At 45.1% G+C, this 22,641-nt stretch overlaps 1 protein-coding gene and 1 pseudogene across 5 annotated transcripts in view; one reads left to right on the top strand and one right to left on the bottom strand.

Moving 5' to 3' along the window:
* MLLT6 (MLLT6, PHD finger containing) overlaps positions 1-21,531 on the bottom strand; it is an 87,864-nt gene extending 66,333 nt beyond the window's left edge. For all 5 annotated transcript variants that reach the window (XM_053363353.1, XM_053363357.1, XM_053363356.1 and 2 more), the window contains exons 1-2: positions 21,255-21,531; positions 2,689-2,768 (exon numbers count right to left, since the gene is read on the bottom strand). In XM_053363353.1, the coding sequence (XP_053219328.1) occupies positions 2,689-2,768; positions 21,255-21,363 (189 nt within the window). In that variant the 5' untranslated portion in view covers positions 21,364-21,531. The remainder of the gene's footprint in view (positions 1-2,688; positions 2,769-21,254) is intronic.
* Positions 16,342-16,431, top strand: LOC128401072 (uncharacterized; annotated as a pseudogene).
* Positions 21,532-22,641: the final 1,110 nt, after the last annotated feature.

Genomic DNA, 22,641 nt, shown 5'->3' with positions numbered 1-22,641 from the left:
ACAGGATGCCTTGTCTGTGTGCATCTGTTCCTTCCAAGCTCAGTTGCTGTACCTCGCAAGGCTCCGCTGAACTGGGGGAATGGGTAGTCGCCCCAGCAAGTATAACAAACAGAGCAGTCTTATTTTCACCCTTCCAAACAGAAGCAGCAGTTATGCCCGCTCTGCCACAATAGCTCAGGCCTCATCTCATCCACACTGCTGCTTGTCTCGTGTCTAGAAAACACGAGTCTGCGGGGAATTATTTCACTTACACTGTGTTTTTGAGAAAGGAGTCTGAGCAGTTTTGCCCCACTGCTTTCCCCTGGAAGACCCACTCTCTGGCGCTAAATAAGAGCAAACATCAACCTGGAGAAAACCCAACTGACATTTGCTCCCATTCAGGGGGTTTTCCCATTGGGAGCCTTTCTGACAGGCTTGGGGGGAAACAGCATCTCAAATTCCTAGCAGAGGGCATCAAACTTCAAGGTGGCATGTTTAGCCTGGAGAAAAGGAGGTTAAGGGGTGATATGATAGCCATGTTCAAATATATAAAAGGATGTCACATAGAGGAGGGAGAAAGGTTGTTTTCTGCTGCTCCAGAGAAGCGGACACGGAGTAATGGATCCAAACTGCAGGAAAGACGATTCCACCTAAACATTAGGAAGAACTTCCTGACAGTAAGAGCTGTTTGACAGTGGAATTTGCTGCCAAGGAGTGTGGTGGAGTCTCCTTCTTTGGAGGTCTTTAAGCAGAGGCTTGACAACCATACGTCAGGAGTGCTCTGATGGTGTTTCCTGCTTGGCAGGGGGTTGGACTCGGCCCTTGTGGTCTCTTCCAACTCTATGATTCTATGATTCTATGTGGCCGCTGAGGTTGCCATTTCAGGGTGCACAGTGTCGTTATATAGTTTAGTCACTAGGTGGCACTGGACTTAGTTGTAGCCAGGTGGAGTCAGGTGTTTCTTATCAAAGAATCATAGAGTTGGAAGGGACCACGAGGGTCATCTACTCCAACCCCCTTGCAATGCAGGGATCTTTTGCCCAGTTTGGGGCACGAAGCCACAACCCTGAGATTAAGAGCCTCCTGCTCTATCGACTAAACTATCCCTTCTTGGTGTTATAAGGATTTGGAGAACTGGAACCCAAATAACCTTGATTTGTAACTGGGTTGGTTGCCCTTGTGGGCTGTTCTGTTTTTCTTTAAGGGAGACAATAAAGTTCTTATCTAGCTTCCTGACTTTGGTGTCTTCTGACCCCAGTGTCCTTCAACCTTAGGTCCCCAGGTGTGAATAGACCAGGCATCCCCAAACTCAGCCCTCCATATGTTTTGGGACTACAATTCCCATCACCCCTGACCATTGGTCCTCTTAGCTATGGATGATGGGAGTTGTAGGCCATATGGATGATGGGAGTTGAGGGCCGAGTTTGGGGATGCCTGGAATAGACTAAAACTCCCATCATCCCCTGCCAGCGTGGTCAATGGCTTAGGCAGCAGTGGCTGCCCACCAAAACTGATGGGGTAGAGCAGGCATAGGCAACCCCCGGCCCTCCAGATGTTTGGGACTACAATCCCCATCATCCCTAGCTAACAGGACCAGTGGTCAGGGGTGATGGGAGTTGTAGTCCCAAACATCTGGATGGCCGGAGTTTGCCTATGCCTGGGATAGTGTGTAGGGACCCTAAACAGCAGATGGATCCAGCGCTCTGGTCAGGTAAAGCCACCATCTTCCCTGCTCTCCTCCCTAAGAGGACAACACTAAGATTAAGGAGAATTAAGCTGACAGGTAGTGCCACCCCCCCCGGGGGGGGGCTGGTTGTAAGGCAGGCAAGCAGGGGGCAGGCTGAGGAGAGAATGAAGCTGGTGGGGCAGCCCCTCCCCCATTTGCCCTAATGAACCAGTCTCTGCTAGGTCTGCTCAGCCTCCTATGACAGTGAATACAGCTGCCACCCAATTTTTAAAAAAATCCTGTGCTACTCCTGTGCCTTTAATATCCATTTCATTTGGGGAAATTGAAGCTTTTCACAGCATGGAGAGATGCATTTACATGCTGCCTACTCATGTATGCAGATCAAAGCCACAAGAGCAAAAGCCAATGGAAAAAGTTGGCAACTCTAAGGGTGGGAGCGACATTATTGGGGATGTGCAAAATTAAATGACCAAAGGAAAAAAAGGAAAGACTATTTGTCCCCTTTTAAAAACACAGCTATGATGTAGTGAAATAAGCAGAATGGAAGGTGAGAGGTGGGAGGGGCCCTGAATTTTGGTCTCACACAGGGCACCGCTGAAATTTTAAACACCCCCTAGCACATATAAAGTCGTTGTTGTTTTTTACAATAATAGCCACTCAATGTATAGAGCTAGAGAGTGAAATATAGGTGCTCCTGCAATACAGGGGGTCACATGAGGTAAAAAATAAATAAATACAGACAGGGAGTGCTACTTCTGTGCCCACCTCAGGTAGTGACCCTAGAACCAGGTCTGCATAGGTGTGGAGAAACTGGCAAATTATGTAGGCACCAGTGCTAACCATTTAGTTGCCTAGTGCTCACTGGCCTCAGCCTCCACCTTCAGAGGCAATCTACCTCAACATTCCAGATGACAACCTAAGCAGGCTGCTGCCTTTATGTTCTGTTTCTGTGAGCTTCACAGACACACCGGGCTGAGCACTGTCGGTAACAGGATGCTGGGCAATTCTTCTGACATACTCACCACCCTGGCGGCTCTTTCTTGGGATTCACATTTTCGACAAAACCACGGTCCAGTGGGAACCTGAACAATTCCATAGCACGCTGTGAGGGAAGAGGAAAATACAAAGAGTGAAATGTGCGGGTATGTACTGTGTGTATGTTTAGAAGCTCCTATTCCAGCTGCAAATCTGGGCTGGTCCCCTCCAACACAACCCTCCCCCCTTCTTCAGTCTCTTAGAGGCTCGGCTGGACTTCTCAAATCTCATGCTGTATGCCTGCACAACTTGTGATGCACTGAGCCAAACACATCCAGCCAGTCACAGAAGACAGCTCAATAAAACTTCTGGTTTTTTGTGGCCTGCCCACACCACAAAACAGGAGGCTTTCAAGCAGTTGGCAGGCCACAACTTGAGCTAGTGGCTCCATTCAGCTTGGTGGGTTCATAAGTTGTGCAGGCTGCAAATCTGCCAACTCTCCCTGTTTTGGAAGGAGCACTCTGCAAAGCTAAGCTCCACAAAGTACGTAGTTGCCTGCCCTTTCCTTTGTTATGAGTAGTGTATCCAAAAAGTTATTGTCAATTACGGCAAATTGAGAGCAGACCTGAGCTTGCTAGTTCAAAGCAGTGTCCCCTTCCCCTCAAAAAAGAATCATATAAATTCTACCCCTCAGCGAGTCCTCGGTTTGTTGACAACCTTCATCTTAAAAAGGCAGCTCAGCTCTAAGGTCCTACAACCAGACTTTAGATTTTAGCTCTATAGCTGTAGCAAGGTAGGGTTAGCAGTACACTGCCCCATTGAGAGCATTGATTTGCCTGCCTAAGTTTTAAGACCTTCCATCTGAAGAATAAAATCTGCTGCTTTTAGGGACGTTTCTGTCAGTTAAGTGATCCTGTGGGGGGAAACTCTTTGAACCTGGCACAGTGCTTAAAAGGTAAGAGGTAACTTAAGGAAAAGTATTCATTTGAAGAAGGTGCTCATGGATAAAAGTATCCGAACTTAAAAGCAGCTGCTCCCACTCAGCTTTAATTTACTGAACTTAACCGTTGAGAAACAATTTTGACAACGGGTTTTAGAACACAGTTTCCCAAACTTGGGTCGCTCCAAGTTTTCTGGACTACAACTTCCAGCATCCCTAGATAGCAAGGTCAGTGGTCAGGGATGATGGGAACTGTAGTCCCAAAACAACTGGAGACCCAAGTTTGGGAAACCCTGTTTTAGAAGTATTTTTTGGTTAGGAAGGAATTTGCTAGTTATCTCCTTGAAGCCCTACCTGGAAACATGACGACCCTTGACCAGGCAGGGAGGGCTGTAGCTTAGGGGTAGATCATTTGTTCAAGCAATGGCATCTCCAGGTACGGCTAAATGGGAGGTGCCAAGGATTTGCTTAGAAATGTGGAAGAATACTTCAGTCTCCAATTCTGTGCACCCTTTCCTGATTTTGGTAAGGCTTACTTCTGAGGAGGCAGGCGTAGGGTGGCACAATGAATGTGTTACACTGCCTCAAGACTTGGGACCAAGCAGGGCTGGGTCCTACAGCACCTATCATCCCTGACCACGGGCCACATTTGTAGGGTGCTTCCAGATTATTACTGCTTTTATGCAGGATTCAATAACAGGCCAGCAAATTCAGATTGTGCAGATTCCTGCATTGCAGGGGGCTGGACCAGAGGATCCTTTGCGGTCCCTTTCAACCCTAAAATTCTATAAATCAGAGTTGCTTGCGAAATATCACATAACAAACCTGCTTCCCCAAGAGAGCAAAGTTTTCGACTGACAGTGGAAATGCGTTGGAAAGTGTGGAGTAACGCTTGCTCCAACCTTCCCGCAAACACATCGAAATGAATGCTCAATAAATAGTCAATGTCATCTAATCTCCCTGTAGAAAAATCAGGATGTGTGCTCAATAGAGAGGTAGTTGGGAATCACCTGTAGCCCAAAACAACTGGAGGGCACCAGGTTGGGGAAGGCTGCTACACACATGTACCTGGAAGTTTGTGTGTAATTCCTACTGCATGGACATGCCTAGGATTGAACTGTAAGGCGTTGTGGTTCCCGAAGCAGACAAGCCAAAGACATCATTCCTACCAATAAACATGGGTTGCAAACTCTCTATAAACATGAGCATTCAGGCACGCTTTCAAGGCAGTTTGCCATGAGATCTTACAAAACTAAAAGCGCAATACAGAAAATACAATCCAAATGAAAACACGCAAAGCTGCTGCAGCAGCAGCTCACCCCTCTCACCCACCCACCCCCAAAAAGTCAAAATGCCAGGAGAATAAAGGAACACCCTGGTCTCATTCTGAAAGTACAACGCTGTTGGCGCCAAGCAAGCCTTCCTGGGGAGGGAATTCCAGAGGCAGGGCACCAACACGAAGAAGGCTCCCACCACCACCACCCTCCACCTCTTCTCACTGCTTCTTGCTCTGCAGGATGGAGGGTGGGGAGGTGTGTGTGTGTGTGTGTGTGTGTGTGTGTGTGTGTAATGCAGCCTGCTGTGCAAAGGTATGTGTTATAGCCCTGTATACCTGAAGGAGCGTCTCCACCCCCATCGTTCAACCTGGACACTGAAATCCAGCGCTGAGGGCCTTCTGGCGGTTCCCTCATTGCGAGAAGTGAGGTTACAGGGAACCAGACAGAGGGCCTTCTTGGCAGTGGCGCCCACCCTGTGGAACACCCTCCCTTCAGATGTGAAGGAAATAAGCAGCTATCCTATCTTAAAAGACATCTGAAGGCAGCCCTGTTCAGGGAAGTTTTTAATATTTAATGCTGTACTGTTTTTAACACTTGATTGGGAGCCACCCAGAGTGGCTGGGGAAACTCAGCCAGATGGGTGGGGTATAAATAATAAATTATTATTATTATTATTATTATTATTATTATTATTATTATTATTGCTCCGCCCACCATTGGCCCTCGTAAGGCTGCCTATGGTGGAATGTGGCCCCCAGGCTGAGTAAGTTTCCCCACCCTAGAGCTAGAGGTTATGAGAACTGTTTTATTGTGTTCTTTGGAACTGCTACACAGAATCCTGTGGTGGGAACAGTATCTTGAGTTTGAGCAGCAGGAAGGGTTTAAAATGAAATCTATAAACTCTGAATACTAGACGCTGGAAACAAAACACGAAGGGGAGAAACTTGGAGCTATGCTCCATACCTTTGAGCTTCCCAAAAGTTGGTCACAGAATGCAGGTCTATCTAGATGGATTTTTTGGTGTAATTCAGCAAACAAGGCAGTGAGGAAAGGGGGCTGGGGGCTAGAGCATAAATCACTCTCTCCTTGTGATTTGCAACACTTTGGCAGGCCTGGTGTTGTTGGACAGCAGCCTGCAACAACCCAGGCCAGATGTAAATGTACAGGTTTCTTCCATGCCTCTATCTATGGCTCAAAACTTAACTTGAGCCAAAAGAAGGTTGTTGTGGGTTTTAAAAATAAATAAATAAGATGACGTATTGAAATCAGGAGGGAAAGGGCAACTCCCCAAAAAGAGCCCAGGAGTCCAGACAAGTATGGAAAACAGAGAGCTATATATATAAGAGCTCTGGCAGATGAAACGGTCTTCGGTCCCACTTTAGCAGGAGAGGCAAGAATAATCCAGCGCCGCTGAGAAATTGTATTAAAATCCCTTCCTGTTTATATTCCTTCCTGTTTCAAGGAAGAGATGAAAGGAATATGTTACGAAGGCAAGGAAAAGAACAAAGGAGAGGGGCAGGAAAGAAAGCATACGAACTTATAAATGAGGGAAAATGCAATTGATAAAAATACATCAACATTGCAAATGAATATCTATCATCTATCTATCATCTATCTATCTATCTATCTATCTATCTATCATCTATCTAATAGCAATATATTTGCATTGCTATTTTAAAACTTTGCTTATCAAAAACAAAAGGTCTTTGTGGAATTTACAGCTTTATGTAACATGAGAGATGTTCAGGGCAGTCTGGGCATCTTGGTTTCCGTTCTGAAAGCTAATCTTCAGGTGACTGGATAAATACTGAATGGCACCAGCTGCAGTTACACAACGGGGAGAAGAAAACACTCTGTGCATGCCCAATCGGTCTTTTCTCTTTGAGTACAGCTTCAAGTCACCCAGAGATTAGCACTGACATTCAGGAGAACTATTTCATGTAAGTATTAGTAGGAGAGAGAGGGAGGCAGAGAAAGAGAGTTTGTCCACAAGCTTGAAAGCTCCTCTTTTGGATATATTTAAGACTAAGGGTGCAATCCTATACATACTTTGCATGGGAGTAAGTCCAAATGGATTCAGATGGGCTTACTTATGATCAGACGCTTACAGAATTGCACTGTAAGTTACCACAAAAAAGGCTGTTTATTTTAAGAACATGTGATGCGGTGACTCTTTTTATTCCCCATAATAATTATAGCACTGCTGCCAGAGATTTACTCTTTCATTTCTTTTTCAGAAGAAGGGTTTGTGACTTTGGTAATTGGCATGCATACTTAGAGCACAAGTACGCTTCGCTGTTTATATGAATAGTCATTCAGAGTGCAGAACCAGCAAAGCTGGCCAAGAGATATTGGTCCACGTGATCTGAAACATGTGAGAGAGTGTGTTTGTGGGTCTGTCCCTGGCTGCCCTCCCTAAATTACGCTCTGGCTTAAATTAAGCGAGTATTCCCAGCAGTCACGATGAAGGGCTCAATGTCCTGCTGAGTACTTTGGCCCTTTCCTGAAGCAAAGCAAAATACTGTAGCCAAATTCACTCAATATAAGCACATTTGCTTGACTCACACCATGGCTGCAGAGATTAGAATGCAATTTCTGACAATGCAGAATGATTGCACAGGATGCGCCTTAGCATCATGTTGAAATAAAGCCAAATAAGTCAAATAACGTTTTGCAAGTGGCACCACTATGGATGGGGGGGGGTGAGGAAACTTGATTTGATTCACATTTAAAGGCAAACCTACCTAATTTGCTCTTTCTAAGACAGTATACAAACTGAAATGCAGCAAACCTTCGAAAGTCACACTTCTCCCATTTTTGCAGTACAGGTCTCCAGCCATGTAATGTGTACAAAAACTGGGGTAAAGTATGCATAAAAATGCATATAATAGTGAAAGCAAGCATACAAGAATGCATTATATCTGGGGGAAATTGCTTTGCAAAAATGTGTAGCTTCAGCAAAATGGCATACAAAAATGTGTATATGGTGAGAAATTTGCACCAAAATGCTGATGAATGTTCATGAAGACTTTTAAAAATTATTCCTAAATTGATGCGGCAATGTGGAGAACTGAAGACTGACATAATTAGATTCTGGAACTGACAGACTTCCTATCTTTTCCCACCTCCCTCTCTGTTTACTGAAACTAAGAATGCTACATGGAAGCAATCCTCCAGCGACTGTACCTTTTTGGTTACTAGGGCAGAGAACTGAGCATCTCATTATTCATCTACATACACAGAACTAGTGCCAGAGAACTTAAGAAGCTGGCTCCTCACTCAGGCAGAATTTCCTTTAAGATCCATGGCGCTGATATTTCTAAAGCCCAGGGCCTCTCTTTCTCCTTCCTTTGCCACAAATGCTTCAGTCCTATGAAGCATGCTTAACCGTGTTCCTAAAGTTCAAATTAATTGAACACCTTAGCTTTTCCCTCCAGTTTTCCAAACAAAGTAATAGGTTTGTTAGGTGGTCTTCTGAACCACAGAGAACTCTTTTTCAACCTGGTGGACATCTGTGTGATATCCTGCTCACCTGTTAATATGGGAGCAGCGAAGTGGATCCATTTTTGTCCCATTTAAGAGATAGGCACCGTAAGCACTCAGCATCAAGAGACAGCTTCAAATTGGCAGTACATTAAACTGAATACAGAAGGACCCACTTATAAATGTTCTCACAATGTGCTCTGCAGAGTTGTTTTATTTCTTTTAGAAAGCTCATAGGATCAAATGCACCAGTGCAGCGTTGCAAATCATAGTGCTATACCACTGCAGAAATTAAAGACTATCTATGGATGAACTTTTTTAGTATAAACTTTTTTTTTAGTGGGACGCGGGTGGCATTGTGGGTTAAACCACAGAGCCTAGGACTTGCCAATCAGAAGGTCGGTGGTTCGAATCCCCGCGACGGGATGAGCTCCCGTTGTTCGGTCCCAGCTCCTGCCAACCTAGCAGTTCGAAAGCACATCAAAGTGCAAGTAGATAAATAGGTACCGCTCCAGCGGGAAGGTAAATGGTGTTTCCGTCCGCTGCTCTGGTTCGCCAGAAGTGGCTTAGTCATGCTGGCCACATGTATGCCGGCTCCCTCAGCCAATAAAGCGAGATGAGCACTGCAACCTCAGAGTCGGCCACCACTGGACCTAATGGTCAGGGGTCCCTTTACCTTTACCTTTATGGATGAACTTTACAGTTACAGACACTATGTCTGTATGCATTGAGTGTAGTGGGCCCAGGCTTGTGGAACTCCTTCCCACCTTGAGCTTAGACAGACACCCTCCTTGCTGAACTTTAGGTGCATCGCTAAAACTTTCATCAAGCATTTTAAGGTAGTGCTTGGGTTTTATGATACATTTTAATTCTGTTATTGCCCCATGTTCTGTGGATTGTTTTTTTATGTACACTGCCGAAACGCAAAGAATAAAGTAGTATGTACCATATTGGCTTGAATATAAGCCACACTTTCCCCCCAAATTCCGACCGTGAAAAGTTAAAGTGCGGCTTATATTCACAACCCTACAATATCACTGCTGAAAAAGCTATCCTAGGTCCGTAGCCCTGCCTTGTCTTCCAAGGCCAGAATGGACAGTGCCCCCCTCCAGCCCAGGATGCCACCACGAGGGCTGTTGCGGGTGCGGTACAATAGCGCCCATCCCAACTGTGGCTCCCAAGCCTCCCCTACGCCGGCTGAGAGAAGGGGAAAGGGGGAAAGGCCGCTGGCAAAGTGTCGTAGCCTCCCCCCCCCCCCCGACAAAGCAGCCCAGAAGATTTTTTTCCTTTCCCCACTACATTTTAAAGGTGTGGCTTATATTCGGGTGCATCTTATATTCGGGCCAATACAGTAAATATATTAAATAAAATAAAAAATAAAGTAAGATCCACTGTGTTCAGTGGGACTTACACCCTGGTACGTATGCCTAGGATTGTAGCCCAAGCATACGAGTTTGAAGAGCGCAATAAATGAAAACAATACAGTGGTGCCTTGGTTCTCAAACGCCTTGGTACTCAAACAACTTGGAACCCAAACACTGCAAACCGGAAGTAGGTGTTCCGGTTTGCAAACATTTTTTGGAAGCCGAGCGCGCTCCGTTTTGATTGTTACGCTTCCGTTTTAAGTGCCACACTGAGGTCTGTCTGTTTTTGCGATTTATTTTGCGTTTTTGTTTTTTGCAGCTCTTTGTTTTGTTTTTGTGACTGTGTGGAAGAATCCAGTACAGCTACTGATTGATTGATTGTGTGACTGCAGTACATTCTTTATTGCTTTCATTTTATGGATCGATGGTCTCATTAGATAGAGAAATTCATGTTAAATTGCTGTTTTAGGGGTTGTTTTTAAAAGTCTGGAACGGATTAATCCATTTTCTATGGGAAAGTACACCTTGGTTTTGGAATGCTTTGGTTTTGGAACGGAATTCTGGAACAGATTAAGTTTGAGCACCAAGGTACCACTGTAAACGTATTGGAGAGGAGGTAGTGTGATGGAGTAGCAATGCAGAGGACTGTCTTGCCCTGAATAATGCAACTGAGGACCAACCGCTTGCCCCTGCTCTGAGACAGACCTGACAATAAGCTTCTCTTTTCACCAACTCAAAACAGTGCCCGTAGGTAGTTCAGTATTCCTGGACACTCCATCTCTGACTTCGGTTAAGTGACAACGATCCTGTCTGCAAATCATCATACCCTCCCATGTTTCACAAATGGAAACAGGGACATACTTGTAATTCCCCTTGCTCATAACAAGGATCACTGCTCAAGGTTCTGCCACCACCATCATTACAAATCGCTGAAGGCCAGTCTGCTGTTTCCGTTTATTCTGCCACAGCCTGTCCTGTGCTGGTTTTAAGAGGAGGGATATATGTTCCTTTAAAGAAATACTAGAACAGGAAAAAGGGAACATGTGCTCCCTTTCCTCCTTGATCTCCTCAGCCGCAGGCAGCATAGCGAATGGTCAGGGGTGATGGGAAATGTAGTTCAACAACATTTGCAGGGCCACAGGTTGCCTGCCCGGGGTTAGAATGTTGGACCAGAACTTGAGAGACTTGTGCTCAAATCCCTTACTCAGTCATGAAGCTCACTGGGTGAGTCATCATCTCTCAGCCTGACCTGCCTCACAGGGTTGTTGCGAGGATAAAACAGGGTGGAAAGAACCGTGTGCATCGCCTTGAGCTCATTGGAGGAAAGGTGAGGATGAAATCTATCTACCTGGATGGATGGATGCAGGAATGGGCAGAGGGCAAATTCAGGTCTGCTGGGAGATCCCTACATGATTTGCAATAAGGTCAGCAAGGATTTCTGGGTCTAATTATTTAACAATACAGCAGCAGCAACAACAATGCTTTTTAAAAAATCTAAATTAGGCTACTGAAATGAAGAAAGGTTAGCAGAAAGCTAGGAGCGGATTTATGTGTAAAAGCTCAGTCCTGGTACTTAAAAAAACCCCTCCTGGACTGAACAGGTGCTTTGGGTACGCTGCCTCTTACTTCTAATGGTATGTCATGCTGTCTACCCCGAATCTCTATTTTCCGCCTGATTCTGGGTGGTAAGCCTCAGGACTGAGAAATAAAATATACCCTTCAAGTTTGAAGCCTGGCAGCTCCCGCCTTTACATGTTCATGCATATTCATTAACATGACTAAGGGCAAGATGTATACAGCACTGTTGCTATACTACTCCCAGATATTTAAGCTGTCAAAACCCCAGGGCGATAGCTGAGCATTGATGGACGATGTCTCAGAGTCTGGCATCTCATGTGAACAACATTGCAACAAGGCATCCCAAAAGGCAAAGCATGGGGCTGCAATTTATCTGGAACAAAAACCAGAAAGCTGCGTCTGGCCCTGATAAATGGGGATATTTAGGCTGCAACCTTGGACACAAATACCTGGAGTAAGTTCACTGAAAACAACGAGACTTGCCTATGCGCAAACATATCCCATCCATCCTTCCAAGAGCCTTCCCAGTTTCTCCTCCTAAGCGATGTGCCTGGGGTCACCTAGACTGAACTTCAACTTGTGTGGTTTGGAAAAGTGGATAGCGAGAAATTTCTCCCTCTCCGGGGGACACATCCAATGAAAATTTAGGACAGACAAAATAAAGAACTTCATCACACAACACACAGTTAAACTATGGAGTTCGCTCCCTCCAGAAGTCATGATGGCCACCAACATGGAAGGTTTCGAAAGAAGATTAGACAATTTCATAGAGGAGAAGGCCATCAATGGCTTATAGCTTCCCCACAAGGATAAGCATCTGGTTGTCCACTGTAAGAACAGAATGTTGGACTAGATGGGCTTTGGCCGAATCCAGCAGTGCTTATCTTATTATTACCAAATAATTGGTACCTGAGTTTCCCTGGTCCTTGTCCAACACTCTAACCATGACATCACATATTTGGAGCATATGAGAAATATGTTAGCCCTGAAAGCCTGATCCATCGGTTTCATTAGCAGATTTATCAACTAAAGCTTTACCTGATTAATCTATAGGGGCCATTTTTTTTTCACCTACAGACTCTTATTGGTTATGGCATGTTTTCTATAATAGGAAGAGGAAAAAGAAAGCTTTTCTAACAATGAATATTAGCTTTTGTAGACTTAATTGTAAGTTACCTTACACTTCAATCAGTATGTCAGAAACTTAACAAGACACCTATACCGAGTGCTTGGCAAAATACAAATGTATTGAAATTTCTTTCCTCCATTCACTGGCTAAAAGGCAGATGATGAATAAGCCAGAAATTCTTTTATCAGCTAACAAGTCATGCCCACCCATTCATTGTAGACAAAGCACTTATTTCTTCGGCAAATATTTTGAGGGGAGGGGGAGGGAGGAGCTGGTTTCTGACCTTAAACAACCTTCCTTAACAATCCAAAGGAAATATCTCATCAAGGTTTTCCCTGCTGGAAGTCCCGCTCAGCCTCACGCTCCAGCTTTTGCAATCTTAGCAGGCAATGCCCAGATTATCAAGGCTGTTTTCTCAGTGCTAAGGACTAGCGGCTTCTCAGGTGAAAAAACTACCGGATTCTTCACACAGCACCCAAATCCTGCACTTACGAAACAAGCACGGTTCCAACTGAGTCATACACAACAAATGTGGCCGACTGCCCATTTTAAAGGACTAATATGAGATTGTAGGGAGCACTAATAGGTTTGGTGCCGGCTTCTGTCAAAAAGCCAATTGTCTAATTTGCCCATAATGGCTTAAATGCTGTTTATACGGGTAAGGAAGGAAGGAAGATTTCCAGATACATGGAATTTCCGGTCTCATAACAGGAAACCACGAATCTTGCCCAGAAAATAGGGACATGTGTACATGTCTAATTTGACAATTTAATCAGGGGCTTTCATAAAAGATGCCACAAATAAAAGAGGTAGGCAGGGGCAGCAAAATGGCAACAGGAGGAACATACTCTCAGTGAGGCCTTATATTTTCTCCATTCCAGCTCAATATTGTCCACACTGGCAGGCTGCAACTCTCTGGAGTTAAGATGGGAATTTTTCCCAGCCTGATCTGGAGAGGCCAAGGGTTTAACCTGGGAGCCAAGGCACGCTGAGCTGGTGCTCTACGGCCGCTGAGCTACCGCCCTTCCTGCTTGCTTGTGACAAATGAGGAAAGGAATACGGTTTGAAACCTGACATCAGCCCATGCATTTGCTTATCGAGCATAATCACGGCACATAGTTTCTTAGTGCCAGCAGGCAGATGTGCTTGCTTTTCCCATGACCCCCTGTGTTCGCATGACTTTCCACTTGGCTTAATCTTTGCCTGTTCTCAGCTCCACATCCCTTGGCCTCCTGTTCCCATGTCCTGTTTACTGTCTGTACCTGTTTGCTATCTTTTATGCAGGAAGATTCCCTTGTGTATTTAAGGTTCTGCTTTTCGATCTACGTTTAATTTTTGTAAAGGTCAAGTGTTTGTTTCTTATGTTTAATTCTTATGTATATATGCGCGTACGTTTCTGTTTGGCAACAACCTGTATTGGGCTGCCTGATTAATAAATTTTAAATTTATGCATGAAACAGAACACCAGTTTATCAGGGAATGAGGGTAATGTAACAATAAAAAGGGGGGGAGAGAGAGAGAGAGAGCCTGACTTGCTTGTGAAGTGCAGCTGTGTTTCTTATTATGCACTTTCAATCCTTTCTTGTGACTTTTTACATCAGAAATGAAATGTGTCAATCAAAACGGGCTAAACGTATTCATTATTGGAATGCACATTTGAGTGATGTGACAAATGAATATTCACATGCTGCCCTCTCCAAGAATCATGTTTTTCAGCCTGGAATTTTATACACATTTACCTGGGAGAAAGTTACAGTAAACTCAAATAAGATTTTCTTCCAAGCAGATGTGCATAGGATTACATTGAAAGACTCTGAAATTATTAGGTTGTGAAGAATGTTAGTCCTGCTCTGAGTAGACCCATGGAAAATAATGAATGTGACTTACTTGGGCCCTTTAATTTCAATGGGTCTGCTCTGAATAAGTCTTAGCTCTGGATAAAACTAAATATATAAAAAATTATGCCAGAGGCACACACAATATCATGTGTGACGTGCTATGGGGAGAGGAAAGTACAAGAGTGGTGTTCTCTTTTCTTTAACATTTAGTTGTCACACATACCCTCAAACATTTCTCCGATGAAAATAGTGATGTCCTTAATATAATATTATACCCCACACATCTAACTGGGCTGCCCCAGCCACTCAGGGCGGCTTCCAGCATATATAAAAACATAATAAGTAATTAAACATTAAAAGCTTCCCTATACAGGGCTGCCTTCAGGTGTCTTCTAAAGGTTGTATAGTTACTAATTTCTCTGGCTCGGGGGGAGGGGTCACATAATTCCATACCCTCCAACATTTCTGATATAAATAGGGACATCCTAAGGAAAAGCAGGACATTCTGGGATCAAATCAGAAACTGGGACGGCTTCTGTAAATCCAGGACTGTCCCTGGAAAATAGGGACACTTGGAGGGTCTGGTCACATACTTTGTGGACAGCCTCAGTCAGTGCATCACATTCCCAAAATCCACTTGTAGCTGGCAAATTTACCCTATCCCAGCCTCCAGCCCATGGAAGATGGCGCAAACAGAGTTGGCAAAGTAGGGCATGGAGCCTTATACTGTCGCTGCTGGAAAAGAGGCACCTGTTCTTTTACATTATTATTTATGTAGTTGAGAGTATTTATAACCTGCCTGTTAACTGAAGCCTTTGAGGCACCTAACACTACATTAGAAACACCATAAAATAGACTAGAGTTATAGAGCAAAGGCATACATATTTCTGTTCTCCTTTAGTTCTCAGGTGCTCTGGCTGCCACGCTCAACCTCCTGGCCTGGAAGATGCTGCTAAATTAGCCAGACATTAAGTCCCTCACAGGCCAGGCCTTCCTCACTGGGCTGCTGCAACTGTCTCTTATAGCCTTCAAGTTCTGCCCCAGTTCTGGTTTAACAAACCCCTGACTTCTTTCCCATCTTTGTCCTGTCTCTGTGTGGATAGTATCATTATACAGTTTAGTCACTAGGTGGAGTCAAGTGTTTCAGACAGCTGCTCTGTTTTTCTTCCACAAACACAACAAAGTTGTTGTTTAGCTTCTTGACTGCTGTGTCCTCTATGCTTTCCATGACACTACGGACCACTTCACACAAAACATTCCATATGCTACCAAATACATAGAAACATGAAAATTTTGGGAGCTGGGGCATTCCAGAGAAATTATGGAAGGCTAAGCGAAGGTCAAAGGTCCATTATCCCCTAGATTCAAACTTATATTGCACTAAAAACAGTGTTGCGTATGAGGATTTGTGGTGGTTGCTGTCTTATATAAGATCTATAATGCCACCCTTTATTAAAAAATGAGGTGATTTGTGCTACATATATGGATTAAATTGTTTCACCAACAGTAGCTCAGTGTAGCACACCAAAGAGATGGCCTGAGCTATGGGTGCTCCTGAGACCCAGCCTAGACATAATACAAGCAACTAGTGTGGTGTAGTGGTTAAGAGTGTTAGACTAGGACTTGGGAGATCTGGGTTCAAGTCCACACACAGCCACAAAGCTCATTGGGTGATCTTTGGCCAATCACCACCGTCTCACAGCCTAACCAACCTCACAAGGTTGTTGTGGAGATGAGGTGGGGGAACCCTGAGCTCCTTGGGGGAAAGGTAAGATATAAATGCAATTAATAGCATTGATAATATAAACAAAGGGGACACGGGTGGCGCTGTGGGTTAAACCACTGAGCCTAGGACTTGCCGATCAGAAGGTTGGCGGTTCGAATCCCCGCCACGGGGTGAGCTCCTGTTGCTCGGTCCCTGCTCCTGCCAACCTAGCAGTTTGAAAGCACGTCAAAGTGCAAGTAGATAAATAGGTACCGCTCCGGCGGGAAGGTAAACAGTGTTTCCGTGCGCTGCTCTGGTTCGCCAGAAGCGGCTTAGTCATGCTGTCCACATGACCCGGAAGCTGTACGCCGGCTCCCTCGGCCAATAAAGCTTCTCGGCCTTTTGGCTAAGATCAAGTGTAGTAAATGTCTCATATCTAAGCCTCTCTTTATATATAAAAAAAGCCATCACCATTTCAAATTTTAATGGGATAGACCTATGAATAAACAAGTGTGGCGATCCCCATCAGATCTACTTTGGTCCTGAGGAATAATCGTGTGCAGTCTTGTACACGGAAGGAAACACAAAGGGGTCACACATACGAAGGCTGGCTCCAGGTTTAAGGGAAGCCCAGGGAAAGTGGTCTCTAGTGGGCTCCCCTCTTCTGTCAGTGGGCCCTGGTGGTTTAACCTGGTGCTCTGGATAGCTGGGTCAAGCCTTCATTTTAATCTCCAATGATACCCCAGAGCAGGGGAAATGTATATGGTGGCTAGACTTGGAGTGCTAGGCTAGAAAAAAATAGTTGTGTCCCGGGACAGGCATTGTCGGTGGGTCCTGCCAGAGTCCTGCTGGAGCCCCAGCAGCTGCCCAAGGACACAGAGGTAAACACACACTTGACATCTGAAGTTGCTCTCACTGCTGCAAACAGGCTTTTCCTTTCCCTGATGCTCACCAACTCTGCGAACTGAGATGACCTAATGAACAATTAGAGCGGGGGCTTGACAAGCAAAAAAAAGGGGGGGGGAATAAATGCTAGTTGAACCTTTTGATGTGAGGAAGCAAATTTTTGAAGTGCCTTAACCCTGTTCCTTCCCCTACATGCAAAATCCCCCCAAAACTATTTGCATAAGGCAGAGCATCTATCTTCCAGCCTTACTAGGAAATCCCCTAAACGCTCCAAGAAAGGAATATTGTGTGCTGTCTTAATTGTTCACTGTAACAGCATCATGGGGAGTTTATCATAGCAAAAGCAAACAAACCATTCCACAGCTGTTCAGAAGTTATTGTGATATCTGAAAGGTGCACCTTGCTTTTCGCGTGAGCTATATCTTCATCCATGTCTAGTGGAAGACAGTTGGTGCAATTTCTTGACGATTTTTTGAAAGTTGTGATATCACAGTAGTAGTAGTAGCAATTGGTAACTATAGAGTTAAATATTGTCTCCAGTTATTATGGGTTGGAGGAGCAAAGACTCCACCCTTTAGCTTGTTCTTGTGTTTACATTAATTTTCCTTTGTACAGTAGTTGTGTATTAGCCCAGGCTTCCTCAAACTCTGCCCTCCAGATGTTCTGAGACTACAATCCCCATCATCCCTGACCACTAGTCCTACTAGCTAGGGATGATGGGAGTTGTAGGCCAAAAACATCTGGAGGGCAGAGTTTGAGGAAGCCTGTATTAGCCTGTACATCAATAAACAGCTTCTTGTTCTGGGCATACAAAGTAAGCAACCCTGCCTTATATTAAACAAAAATGTAACAACTATTAATATTTTGTAAAACTTGCTTCATATTCAGTGACCAAACTGTGAACTTCATGGTCAGGTGAAGCTCTGAGTTCTAGTCCCCAAAGTTTAATCATTGTACTATACATTGTCTTTTTCTTCCTCCTCCTCCTAAAATCTAGTTCTATTTTTATTTACCTTATGAGAGTAACAATGGGCATTTTTTAACCATGCATTGGTTACAATTTGGCTAGATGAAATAGTTCTGGAGACCAAAAGCAGGCCACAGACCATTAACTGGCTATTCCTAAACCAGGTAATGTATTTCCTATTGCCTAGCAAAATATTCCTATCAGTGAGTAGGATTCTGCCCCACCTTACTCCCTTCCTATTGAGAGGGCATGGACAGGGATTATTATTATTATTATTTAATATGCTGCCCATCTGATTGGGTTGCCTCAGCCATTCTGGGCAGCTTCCGACAAATTATAAACCACAATAAAACATCAAACATTTAAAAAGTTCCCTATAAAAACATCCCTTCCGATGTCTTCTAAAAGTCAGATTGTTGTTTATTTCCTTGACATGCATTCAAGACAATGCATCTCTGACTCCCTGTGCACAGCAGCATAATGCTTACATTGGCATCAGTCCTTTGACCAGACCAGAATAATACACAGAACGTATTTACAGATTGCAGCCTCGTTGCTTTTTTGGTCTGGTGCAACATCATGTCTAGGATTTAGCAAACAGTTGTATCAACCATTAAGTCTTCCTGAAAGGGTCCTTGTTGACAGAGCTGCTGTCACAGATTTCTCAGGAAAAGAAAGACAAAGGGCAAGGTACCTAGCCTTTGGGGAAACTGGGCTCAGGTGCTGTGCCCTTCCCAACAACTTTCGAGGTAGGAACACAGGAAGCTGCCTAATGGCAAATCAGACCATTGGTCCATCAAGCTCAATGCTATCTACCTTGATTGGTAGCTGTTCTCCAGCATCTCAGGTAGGAATCCATCCCAGTCTTAGAGATGCCTGGGACTAACTTGGTCCACTCAAAGCATTTGGTCCACTCAGCTTTGTATTTAACCATTTGCTTGGTAGCCATGGGTGATCAGGAAGCCAACCAGGCGAATGAATGAAATTCCATGAAGGCAAGTGCATAGGCTGGCAGAGAAGAAAAGGGTCAATCCATCCCTCCTCTGTCAGCCACCATGGCAGAAGGCAGGGGTTAGATTGTTTGCTTTAGTAGCCCCCCCGCCTTTGTAGACTTTGATGGAGGGGGCTTCCTTCCTCTGTAACCAGCATGGAAATGCAGTTACTAGCGTCCAACTGAATTTTGTTGCAGGCTACTAACTTTGTGTATAGGGACGCGGGTGGCGCTGTGGGTAAAACCTCAGTGCCTAGGACTTGCTGATCGTAAGGTCGGCGGTTCGAATCCCCGTGGCGGGGTGAGCTCCCGTCATTCGGTCCCAGCTCCTGCCCACCTAGCAGTTCGAAAGCACTCTTAAGTGCAAGTAGATAAATAGGGACCGCTTTATAGCGGGAAGGTAAATGGCGTTTCCGTGTGCTGCACTGGTGCTGGCTCACCAGCTGCAGCTTCATCACGCTGGCCACGTGACCGGGAAGTGTCTTCGGACGGCGCCAGCTCACGGCCTCTAGAGCGAGATGAGCACGCAACCCTAGAGTTGGACATGACTGGCCCGTACGGGCAGGGGTACCTTTACCTTTATTATTTGGGTCTGCTCCAAATAATTATTTCCTACTTTTCTGTCATTCAAAGCCACTAGAAATAAAACCAGCTATGTAAAATTTATATAAAAGCAAAACACACTGGGTAACATCTGGTGTTATTAATATGGTGCCTAAGTTACTTAAGTTCATTGATTTCAATGGGTCTGCTCCAAATTAGCTACCACTCATTGGAACAGGATAAAACATGAAACACACCAAGCTCAGTATATCATGGTAAAGAAGCTCAACTTCCATCAAAGCTCAAAATCCTGTCTATAAACACATGGCTTTTGATGTGCGAAGACAGCGCTTGTGAGCATGGACAGAGTGCCTTTCCTCCGCACTACAGAATAACCACAGGCAGCTTTCATGCATCTCGGATTAGGGATCAGAGACAGGGGACCTGTGGGGTAAGCCTAAGTGCTGTGTCTTAGCGGTAGAGCATCCGAAGGTTCCAGGTTCAATTACTGTCATCTTCCCAGTACAGGTGGCAAAGACTAGCTGCCCATACAGTGTTGACAGAGCAATGTTGACAACACTTTCTAGATGGACCAATGGCTTGACTCAGAATAAGGGAGCTTGTGATGTTCCCACAACGGTTGGTCGTTCTTTTACTTTCATTTATTTTAGAAAGCAAAGCCCTGTTGGAAAAGATAACGCCAGGCTCAGCACCAGCCCTAGATGTCTGGGGCTGGGTGCAGCTGAGGTGATTCCTCCTTGCCCTTCTGTTTCCAGTGTTAATGATCTACTAAGAGACAGAATAGTAGCCCGGAGGCACACAAACCACACGCACTGTTTTCCTTGCTCAAATGTGTTCTTTTGCAGAGAAGGGATGTCCCCCAAATTCTGCTCCATCTCTCTCTGGTATACATTATTCCCCCTTCCCTAGCTTACCTTGAAACTGCAGGCTAGAGCACCCCTTCTACACACACACACACACACACACACACACACAACCAAAAAAAAAAAGTGACAGCAGGGTGGCTAATAATAGCACCCCTGCTAATCCGGAAGGAAGCTGAGGGAGACCGTCAGAGGTCACGGCCATACGATTCTTCTGAAGCTACGTCAAATAATATAATAATACAAATACAAACATGCACACAACAAGCCGCCCACCCCCGTCTAACCTTTCTGTCTCTGCTGCTGTTTTAGATCTCCCTCTTTCTCTCTCACACACACAGACATCCCTTTATAGGCCGGTGCAATTAAAAACGCATAAATAAATAAAAAACAAAACAAAGCGATAAACACACACACACACATCAGTGAGAGGAGGGGAAGCCTAAGATCTGCCCCCCTCCCGGCACTAGCAGAATTAAAAGAAACCTGCCCTCCCAGCGATACAGACACAGCTCCGACACCCCCCCTTTCTTCCTAAGGTTGCGCTTCTGCATCCCCCTCCCCAAGAAGGCCCTGTCAAGAATACCGTTATACAGAACAATAGAAATCACACTACTTACTATGAATAACAACGACGCACACTTAAAATCCTCCCACCCGTTTTTCTTTTCTTTTTTGCAACTCCATGCCTAAACCTCTTTTATTATTATTATTAATATTATCGTTGTTATTATTTGCTCAAAGCTTTGCAAAGGCTTGAGGTGAATGGAGGGGAAATTACACCACATCTCTCTCTCTCTGTTGACTCCATCGCCAGAGCTATAGATATATACGCGCACATAGATTTATATAGATATATGCATCTAGCCTGGCAAAGCCCCGAAGAGTTAAGATGCAAAGTGGGGCTTGGCTGGGGAGGGAGGGAGGGAAGGAAAGAGAGGGTTAGGGAGGGAAGGAGGGATGGAAAAGGTGTCAGTACGGAGGGATTGGTTGGGGGGGGGGTCTTACCTTGATGCACCGCCACGTTACAGCCATGCCCATCACAGTACACCAGGGGGTTTTCAGCCCAGCCCCGCTCATCGGAACAAACGCAGCAGCCACCCACCATCTCCTTCATTCTTCCATAAGTTTCTTCTGAGCTGGTTTCCTCCTACTACCCTCCTGTTTGTTGTCGTTGGGGGTGATGGTGATGTTGTTGTTTCCAAACACGCAGTCACTCCTCGTCCTGTTCTTCCTTCTTTTATAATCTCCGGGTTTGTTTATCTCTCTCCTCTCCCCCCCCCACCTCCCCTCCCCAGCCCTCTCTCTCTCTCTCCGATCCGCCTTTCAGAGACAACAATCTTGCTAGGACGGCGGAGGGAAAAAAAGAAGGGGACTCCGGAGCCTCCCCGCAGGACAAAAATGCCACATTGTTATTTGCAAACGGGAGATCGGCGGCATTGCTTGAGCTGAAGCAGACGCGGTTGCTAGTCATACACACAAACACACACACACACACACACACGCATGCACACACGCTAGACTCACGCACACACGCACAAAACGTCGCCTTGGCGGCACACAGCCCACAACCCAGCAATCATGGCTCCACGCGCTTGCAAAATCTTAGGTTCAGGAACAGCTGCCTCACTTGGGAGGGAGGTATTTTTCTGCTTCCTTCCTCCCCACCCCCGCCAGCAGCTCCCTTTTGCAATTATTGAAGTGTTCGGGGTCCCCCAGCCACCGCCGCCTTTTCTTCCTTTCCTTTCTCTTCATCCAGGGGAACGGATCTGGCATCTGAAGTGCACGAGCAACATTTCCACCCTCCCTTCTTTTTCCCCCTTTTCTTTTTTTTCTTTTGGTCGTTCAATATGGAGCGATCAAGCAAGCAAAGGACCAAAAGGGAAAAAAAGGAGGAATATCTCCCACCACCCCCTTAAATCCTATTATCTGTAACGTTGCCTTCTTTTGACAGATAAGGGTTCCGCCAGCGCCACCCTTCGGCCAGTGAGGAGAAGTGGACCGCCAACAACAAGAGGAGCGTGTGGATTTTGAAACCTATCGCTATATATACTGAAACTTGTCCTCCAGACATCCTTTTATTAGTGTGCGTTCACTGATGATTCAAGCTCATTCTGATATTGGGGCGGTTATACATAAGCCAGCTTTCAGGATTGTTTGTGCCCGCAAAAGTTGAGAGGCGGACATACAAATGCGACGTTGCCAAGCTGCGCCTATCCGTACTGAAATTCTGTAACTTTTTAATACTGCAAATGTTCTTCCGGTTTATAGGTTTTGTTATGCTATAGCGCAAATGCCAGGCGGCAATAATGCAATAATTTTGGAGACATGTTGCAGTACAGCTAATGAAATGGAACGTTGTGTGGACGGCCCAGTATAAACTTAATGCACTATT

This window comes from Podarcis raffonei, chromosome 13 (assembly GCF_027172205.1).
Source record: "Podarcis raffonei isolate rPodRaf1 chromosome 13, rPodRaf1.pri, whole genome shotgun sequence".
In the NCBI taxonomy this organism is placed as follows: Eukaryota; Metazoa; Chordata; class Lepidosauria; order Squamata; family Lacertidae; genus Podarcis; species Podarcis raffonei.
Note: the sequence above shows the minus strand (reverse complement) of the source record. Positions and strands in the feature narration are given on the sequence as shown.